Genomic DNA, 9,356 nt, shown 5'->3' on the forward strand with positions numbered 1-9,356 from the left:
TTTATAACTAAAAATCTAACATTTACAATTTATATACATTTATTATACTAATCTAAAAGGAAAATTTATGATTTGCTCCCCTCAAATATTATCCCTAACCCCACCAGTGCTACGTACTGTGAAAAATTTTCCCACCTGTGACTCTCTCTCTCTCTGAAGAGGGGGCATCTGAGCGTCTCTTTTGCATGGTTAAGATATTCAATAAAGAAAAAGAAAAAAAAAATATGCGCACAACGAAAATAAGCACCACCATACAAGAATGTCCTGCGGACAGGGATGGAAATTCACAGTTTGGATTTTGGATTAATAGAAATCGTACAAACAACCAATGAAATGAACGGGATGAATCTAACAAACAAAGAAAGCAGCAAAATATAGTAAATAAAAATAAAAAAAAGACAGGAGTGAAGAGACTACTCGTCAACAGATAACATTTTATTATGTTTCGCATGCTTGTCCTTCACCTTCTCAACTTTTGCATTTCCACCTTTACTCTGGTTACTCACAGAACCCTCTTGAGCGCTGCACATTTGTGATTTGATCTTGAACCCAAATTTCTTTGACACATTGCCCCACGTGCTAGAAGTCTTCACCCGGCCAAGCTTCTCAATCTCCTGCTTCATGCTTGAACACTCTTTCTCAAGCTCAGATACTCTCGTCCTCATGTTATCCATTCCCACCTTCAACACCTGGTTCTCCCTCACGGCCGTTGCCCAACCTCCTTCATTTGACCCTGTTAATCCACTCCGCAACTGTCTTGATCCATCAAGGTTGTCAGAGACGAGGAAACAACCTGCAATCGAAGTCCTGAGCTGGAGTTGCTCAAAGAAGAGGACTTGAACTACAACTCTGAGGGGTAGCCTCTCATTCTGCGCAGCATGGGTGCAAGCTTCTAAGGAGAGCTTCTGGCAATCCATCAACCTGCACAGCTGTTCCCTTTCGGAATCTGTGAGCCATGGGTGTGCCTGTAATAATAAAAGAAAAAAAAGGAAACATAACTCATTCCGGGATTAATCTTATTTTAAGTAGTAAATTTAAATTCTGGGTTGACATGATTTCACGGCTAAATCTAGTCATGAAATCATGATGTCCTTGAAAATTCATCGTACATTCTATAACAGATGGTAGATGCCATTGTTTCAGTCCCGAACACTATCATAGTAAATAATGTGGTAGCTGGTACTGCAACTAACATTGCAGTTCTATTACCAGTCTACAAGGAAAAAAAACACATCACCAAATGTCTTTCCTTTGGCTCATAATGGTAGAGACAGGAACTCTGGCAAGGACAGAACTAAGAAGATTACTCAGTATCCAAAATAACCACCTCAAAAGGTAGAAATTATATCAATTTTAGACCTCCCCTTTGTATGGTCTGGCAGAACCAAAATCTGCACAGCAGTATTATAATGGTCCTTGTTACCATCCATCCACTAAACCAAAGTCAGGATGGTAACAGACTCCACATAACAAACCTACCCCAATACGAGGCATTCTATGTGACAGGGCACAAATCTCTAGACAGTACCTTGAGATATATGTCAATTGCACGATAAAGGCCATCATCTAATGGCCTTGCATACTCTGGAACTGCTGCAGCCAGTGACTGAAATTTGGAGGCCTTTAAATTAATATCAGGGGCAACCTCTGCAAGGTATCCATCAATCAGCCTGGCCACCATGGTTATTGGTGTCAAAGAAGGTGAACCCATCAACTGGCCCTCATCATCTGAACAAGGGGAGGCCCCATCTGCTGCCTGATCCATGGCCAAGAAGTGCTCAAGAATAAGCTGTACACACTCAACATTGTAGAGTGTTTCCATGGAATAAGAGAAGTTGGGCATCAAGAGGTCTTCTAAGGTAGCTTGATCCAACTGCATCCCAATCCTCTTCTCCAAGTTGGATATGCAAGATGGGCTTGCACGAAGGATCATAGCAGTACGAAGCAAGCCAAATAGGAACTTTGTTGATGTTAGCCCATTTTTCATTGGCAGTAATCTATCAATCTCTTCAAGTAGAACCTTTTGGTCCTCTTCAGATGGAGGGGACCCCAAAGGAATGGGTGCAAGACATGCACTGGACTCACTGACACCTTGACGCCTGTTCAGCCCTGGAAGTAACCTTTTTGCATAGAATGTCAGGGCCCCAGCAATAGTCTCCGGTCTGATGCCTCGAGATTCCATGGCTGAGATAAGCCTTTTATAGAGAGGTAGACTTAAAGTCGATACATCCTCGTACCACCAGTCTAAACTTGATTTTCTTGGCCTGGCTCCTGTGCTTATCCCATTCCATAAGACACTCCCACCAGGGCTCTGCATGGGCCCACCATGCTCCATCATGGGCCAACCAAACAGACTAGGGTCAATGCATGCCTTCACAGCCAATGACTCAATGCACCTCTTAACAATGTGGAGATCTTCGGCTTGGGGTAGGACATCCTCGCAAGTTTTGAGAGCCTTCACAGAGTCTTTCCAGTTATGAAGGACAACTTGATTGAGGAAGACCTCTGTCTGTGCAATAAGATTTCCCTCTCCATATTCCTCAGTCATCTCAAGATGTTCAGCAGCACACCGGAGGTACACAACATTTGAGGCAGTAAGTTCAAGCTTCACCCCATAACAGAACTTAGCAACAAGTTCAAATGTTTTGGCCCCACTAGGAATTTCAGGGAGGTTTATGATACAGCCCTCTTCTCCTTCATCGGACTTTTCTGCAATCAACCTTTCCAAAACCCCGCTCCGAGAAAGTAATGGGAACTGCAAAAAAGGGGAAAAATTACAGGTGTTAAGAACAAATTAGGTAACTAGTCAATTGCCTTGTCAACTTGAACCACAATTGTCACAACCAATTGACCTTATTTAGAAGCTTGAAGAAAACCATAAAATTTGAAAGAAAATAAGTTTCACATTCACTTTTTCATTCTGTTTTACCTCCTTTATTTCTTCATCCTTGTCTTCTCTTCTTCTCTTGTTCATTTAGCTTTTTTGTGGGGGTGGGGGGAAGTTGAGGGGCCACTGCATCTATCCAGGGATTCAGTACTTGTTAGTTTGGTACAGTGACTAGTATTACTACACATAAAATAGTTTATTCCGAGCACTGCCTAAAGGGTGACAGTATTACTACACATTTTCTACTCCCATAAATTAACAATGGACATGGCACTGCATTACCACCATCCGTTTTCATTTCTGGGCATCTACAATGTGGTTTCTGGTACAGTGCATTACAAACAATGATGTGTTGCATTTGGGCTGTCCCAAGAAAACGGAAGATCAAATTCAATTTTGGTGGCTGTACCTTGGCCCTCGGGAAACCATGGGCACCAGGCATCAATGGGGTGTTTAAAGACTATTTTGCTATGAGCTCCCAGGGCCCCGCAGAAGGAGGAGCTTCACTGAAAGCTGAAATGCTTCCTTAAATACATAGATTCAAGTTAGCCTTCTCGTTTAGCTGGAATATTATTGTAGTTAAGGTGATTTCCAATGTTATTTATTGAATGAATGAAAATGGAAGCTAAACATTAGCTAATTTTTCGAAGAGCTCATTCAGCTGAATACCCAGATCTACAATCTGGCTAATGGTCTTGCAAGGAAAGAAAGTTGATAAGCAGAACTAGATCTTTAAGCACTGAGCATAAGGTCCAAGGACATACCAAAAGGGCTGGTCAGTGTATTTCTTTTTTATGCTTGTTGAATTCTCCATTTTGTCAGCAATTGATGTATTCTATAGTTCAATTGTTCCCTTATCAGCAGGTTTATTCCTCTTTTCATATCAAAAAGTCTATTTGATCAGTGTTAATGATCAAAAACAAATCATGATGTTTGTTGTGCTGCAGCACATGTATCAAGTGTAGTACGTTAATCAATAAATGAATAAGCTAAGCAAAACAGCAATGAATATTATATGTACTAACAATATGGAAATTTTATATTTTATGGTTAAATTACCTTGTGGAGAAGGAAAGACATATCTTCAACTTCAACAACAACATCACTGGGAAGTCCAGTCGTACAGAACCTAGAGTTATTTCACCAAGAAAAGTCAACTTATAGTGTCAACTTATGACATGAGATCTCTTAAATAGATAATGTTGTAATAGTGTTGAAGACGCAAAACACAAAGGAAACACACTGCATATACACATGATAAACTAGAAGCATCATTTGGCATTGCCACCTTTAGGAACAACAGGTCGATTCTACAGACAAACTATATCCAGCACAACCTTAGCAATTAGGTCCATTCATTACAAGAGGCGTGCATACTGTATAGGAAAGAAATGCTTCAAAGCCAACCATCAACACATGCACAAATATGCATTCATAAATACACTATATAGAACATTATGATATGATTGAAGAATTTAAGTATATTCTATTTTATATATATTTCTAATTACAATAACATTCCTAAAAATTGGTTTAGGTGATACCTTAGCAAAAGAAGGGACTTGAGGGAGTGTTTGTACTGGGCAGTGCTGTAATGTATGTTGTTTGTTGTTTCAACTTTCTCTACTAGGGGTTGACTTCTATACTTGAAAAGTTCCTTAATGAAGTTAATGTTTCCAATAAAAAAAAAATCCTAAAAATTGCGAAAGTTTTAGAATAATCAGATGGAATGATAAGACATTAGGTGCAGCATAGTGTTAGCATTTTAAACTTAAGGTAATAAATAATTATTGAAATAAATATTTGTGCCTAGTTTTTAAGATAGGGCCTCCCTATCATTTCAATGGTACATCGGTTTTGTTCATTCTTTTTCATTTTATTTATTGATTGTTTGATGTATAGGGAGCAATTGTAACTTATGATTGTAGTAACATATTATCTTAGGTTATGTCATATGGCAGTTAGTATTCTAAATTGGCATAGACCAAAACAATATAAAGTTTGACCTATTGCTTCACTTCAATTACCGCCAAAATTGAAATGTTTCAGCCGAAATTCAAAACTCTGGTTGGAGAAACCCATAACCATGCACGCTCTCTTCCTAGATATAGGATACAGCAGTTAGGAAATCTGCTAGGATGCCAGCTAGACCATTACCATGTCTGTATGCAGGATTAAACTATTATAACAAAAAAAATAAAAAAGAAAAATAAAGTGTGAATCGACTAGAATATCCAAGTCTTCACATCTATCACTTTATTCATGGTGACACTGTATGTGAATTTCTTGTCATTTGTGTGCCAGTTCAAATTCTGCATTTTTTCATCAATAGATTAATATCATCATCATCATCATCATGAAATATCCAATTAAAATAAAGGATCGCAGGATGCTAAGTTGACCCTAACAATGTTATAATTTGAAGTGATGCAATCCATTAAAAGAGGTATATTGTAGTGATTGAAGGTTGGCAACATTGACAGCCAACTATTTTGACCAACTTAATTATCCAATATGTATCCAAAAGCTGACCGTAGTCACTGTACACTTATGACCAATGATTAAGATTCTTACTGCACTAAACAGAATTGAATGGTGAAACAGGATGCATGTAGCCAACCACATATAGTTGGGACTAGGCTTATAAGGTGATGATGATTAAGATTCTAATTGCATTGCAAGGATTCAAGATGCATCCATCAGATGTTGGATCAAAAAAGATAATCAATTGAAAATACACTCCAGAAAGAATTTGTACCAGATGACATAGAGAAACATCATCTCTCTAATTACAATAAGATTGTTACCAAGAACTACAACATCCTTCACCTTAGGAAAGTTTTTTATTCAATTTGCAATAAGCCTACACAAAGATAAGGTTTGGTGCACCACCAGAGGCTCACCACATTCAGGCTGCATATCTTCAACCACCAGGGATGTAGGTAGGTAGGTAGTAAAGGCAATACACCTAAATAAATGTTGTTAAAACAGAACTCGTTAACAATGTCTGCACTACAGACTACAGAGAACGGTTCCCTCAAGCAGATTCTTATTTTTATTTTATTATTTTTTGGCATTCCCTAAAGGCAACATAAATCTAAAACGGAAATAAAAAACCAAGTTTTAGTTCAACAATATATGAAGTTACTCAAGTCAAACTCAAAACCAAGATCCAAGCTACAGCCAATCCAAATATTTCTTTTAATCTCATTCTGCCCACTTCAAACCCATCTGCATGCCCACCTCAGCTGAATGCACAAACAACAACCTCCTAAGATCATACACAAGACAGAGTTCATAAAAGACTGGAATGCAAAGGGAACATACCAGGCCTGCCCTTGCCGTTGGAATGCATCGGTTTTGGAACCCAGCTTCATACAGGCCATTTCAGGAAAAGGAAAATGGGAAGAAATATAAAGTAAAAGATGGGCTTCGAACAGAGGTTATTTCAAGTGTAGCTAAAACTTCTGCAACTTTTAAATACCTTTAAATAAACCCTCCAATTTTAGGATGCTGAAGCAGAAAACCGCATCCAGAGAGTAAAGAACCTGAGCTATCCTTGGTTCAGAACAGAGTGCAGGAAGACTTGCTCAGAATCACTCCAGAAAAGCTTAAACCCATCCTAAGACCCCGTCGCTTAATCATTCCCTGTACGCTGACAACCAACCCAAGTACATTTCAGGATTTTTAGTCAGAATAACTCAACCACCCTGAACTGCCCCAACGAAATTACAGAAGAACAAAAAGACATCAAAAGAGACAAAGCCACTTATAAACACATCAGCTAAAATCACCAAAAGTTCCAAAATCCCGAAATCAGTCTCTCAAACTTGGGAAAACGACCAAAAATCTCACTTCTTCTTTAGAAGGGAAAACAGATACTTGCGTTCTCACCACAAACACTGCCGAATTCTGAAAATCTAGTTGTAAAAACCACTAATCTCAGGCCAAAACCACCTTAATCTTCAAGGAGATTCAGTACAAACCCACAAAATGTCCCAACAGACCGAAAACTGACTTCAAGGGCATCGAAAAGTCATCAAATTAGCACCTTCAACAATACAAATTTGAACAACCCCCGAAACCTTCGCCCCAAAACAATTACAAGAGGGGAATGAAGACCCACCACAAAAACCACCAATCCCAGTTTGAAACGACACCCCTGAGAAAAAACGCCAGTGATCAAACACCCACTTTAGGCCAAGTCCTCCAATTTCCCCGCTCAAAAACCCGGACCAAAACTGAACAAAAATGAGACAATGAGCGAAAACTCAGAAGTTCTGAACAAAATAAATAACCTTCTGCTGTTCTAAACCCACCACCACTTCCAAGATTCTAAAACTCAACCCCATATAGAACAGAGAGCTTAGACTTCCCAAACCCGTCCAAGGAAAAAACAAAACAGAAGAAAATCTCCACGCTTGGCTCTAACGTCATTACGTAACATTTAACGCATCATAAAGCAAAACCCATCTGTCAAAAAGGACAGAAAAAAGAGCTTGGAAACCATCTCTTTTTCTTTTTAACACTGTACTATGGCTGCAACTCTGTAGACGGAAAACAACCTCGACAGGTGGTGGGTTATTGCCTCTTGACCTTAGACATATAAACATATTCATTTCTTTATAGAACACGATTTTAGAGAACCTTTAAACAAATTGTCTCCTACGAAATCGGATTGGATGCTCGTAAAGACCGTGCCAACACCGTTCGCACAATCCCTTGCAGTAACGATCTCTCCGGTATTTCGAGTTCGGATCTCCTGTTCACGCAAACTCTGCTTACGTCTACCCGCACAACATCGCAGCTATTAGGGATGTCTATGAAAAACCGAAAAATTGAACCAAACCGTAAAATACGATTAACGGAATCGATTGGTTCTTTTGAAAAACTGAAGGATCAGTTTCGTTTTTGGTTAATCAACAAAAAAAATCGATGGTTAATCGAATCGATCGGTATATATATTTTTATGTATATTTTATATATTTTTTTAATATATGTCACATATTTTTTATGTATTATATATAAATATATATTCATTATATATAAAAATATATACTTATATTATATTTATAATGATCTATTTATAAAGATATTATATATATTATATATTTTTCAAATATTTATAATATATTATATATCATTTATTATTTATAATATAATATTATACATATATTTATATAATATATATTATAAATATAAAAAACTGAAAAACTGAAGAACCGAACCAGTCAAAAACCGAAACTGACGGATCAATTAACCGGTGGTACCAGTTCGGTTTTAGTTTGGAGAATTGGAAAAACTAGTACCACCGGTTCGGTTTACAAAAAAGTGCCATGGTTCGATTAACTGAACCGTGGACACCCCTAGCAACCACACATGGAGAACAATAATCGAGTTCGAACCGAGCCGAGTTTGAACTTCTGAGCTTAAGCTCAAGTCTTTAATTGGAACCACACTCAAGCTAGATGACACCTTGACCACTGAGGAAGACTTCGGCTCGGCACCTTGGTCACTAAGGGAGATCTCAGCTCAACACCTCGACAACTGAGGCTGGAAGGAGTACAAATGCAAATATGTAGAGTGCAAAACCTTATATTTTGTATTTTATATGTATTTGCATTTGTACTCTTTCTAAACTAAGCCTGAGGGAGACCTAAGCTCAACACATTGTCAACTAAAGGAGACCTCAACTCGACACGTCGCATATTAGGGAAACATCAACTCGACACTTCAACAACTGAGGGAGACCTCGATTTGGCACATCGGCAATTAAGGGAGACCTCGGTTCAAAATCTCGGCTCGGCACCTCGACTATTTGAGAGACCTACAATCAAAGGTAGTAGAGCTCAAACTTTTGAGCTTTTGAGCTTTTGACTCGAGCCGAGCTCGAGCCTGATAGTTTATGAGCAAGCCCCTACAACGTAGGGCCCCCTTCGCTAGTTCATTTCTTTATAGAACACGACTTTAGAGAATCTTTAACCAAATTGTCTCCTACGAAATCGGATTTAATGCTCATAAGACCGTGCTAATACCATTCACACAATCCCTTGCAGTCTTGCATTAACGATATCTCCTATATTTCGAGTTCGGAACTCTTGTCCACACAACATCGCAGCCGCACATGGAGAACATCTCATCCTCCTAAATAGTATTATGCAGGGGAGATGTTACCAATTCATGGGGGTAGTGTGTTGTGGGTAGACACGGGCAGGAGATCTAGACTCTGAAAAAACATACAAGAATTTGAGACAAAAATAAGTTATGGTGCAACTTGACTCAGTTCAATCAAAACTTTTGTATAAGTTGAGTTTAAGTTTTTGAACTTAAGGCTTGGGCCAAAATATTTGGGCCTAATCTAGGGCCAGGTTGAGCTTGGATTGAGGTCTTGAGTAGCCTGAGGCCAATATGGCCCAATTTGAGATTATCCAACATTTTATGATATACCTATATATATATATATATATGT

General features: G+C 38.6%; 1 protein-coding gene across 5 annotated transcripts; it reads right to left on the reverse strand.

The window, feature by feature from the left end:
• Positions 1 to 277: 277 nt before the first annotated feature.
• On the reverse strand, positions 278 to 7,656 carry LOC148862197 (BTB/POZ domain-containing protein At1g30440-like). Of its 5 annotated transcripts, XM_088982052.1 has the most exons (5): positions 6,215 to 6,284; positions 3,947 to 4,016; positions 2,930 to 3,019; positions 1,529 to 2,755; positions 278 to 965 (listed from the first exon to the last, which is right to left on the reverse strand). In XM_088982052.1, exons 3-5 carry the CDS (start codon positions 2,972 to 2,974, stop codon positions 414 to 416), a joined length of 1,824 nt encoding a protein of 607 aa, XP_088838178.1. In that variant the 5' UTR covers positions 2,975 to 3,019; positions 3,947 to 4,016; positions 6,215 to 6,284; the 3' UTR covers positions 278 to 413. The 5 variants fall into 5 exon arrangements, with proteins under 5 accessions (XP_088838178.1, XP_088838180.1, XP_088838176.1 ...); XM_088982054.1 differs by lacking the exons at positions 2,930 to 3,019; positions 6,215 to 6,284 and adding an exon at positions 7,535 to 7,656; XM_088982050.1 differs by lacking the exon at positions 2,930 to 3,019 and having other exon boundaries at positions 6,215 to 7,496.
• Between the last annotated feature and the right edge of the window lie 1,700 nt (positions 7,657 to 9,356).

The sequence above is a fragment of the Nelumbo lutea genome, chromosome 4 (genome assembly GCF_056320005.1).
Source record: "Nelumbo lutea isolate HS-2025 chromosome 4, American lotus-T2T, whole genome shotgun sequence".
Lineage (NCBI taxonomy): Eukaryota > Viridiplantae > Streptophyta > Magnoliopsida > Proteales > Nelumbonaceae > Nelumbo > Nelumbo lutea.

Coding starts and splice junctions, on each gene's coding strand:
- LOC148862197 (XM_088982050.1), bottom strand. CDS start 6,273: ATGGCCTGTATGAAGCTGGGTTCCAAAACCGATGCATTCCAACGGCAA. Junction 4,017..6,214: donor CAACGGCAAGGGCAGGCCTG/GTATGTTCCCTT, acceptor AAATAACTCTAG/GTTCTGTACGACTGGACTTC. Junction 966..1,528: donor CAATTGACATATATCTCAAG/GTACTGTCTAGA, acceptor TTATTATTACAG/GCACACCCATGGCTCACAGA.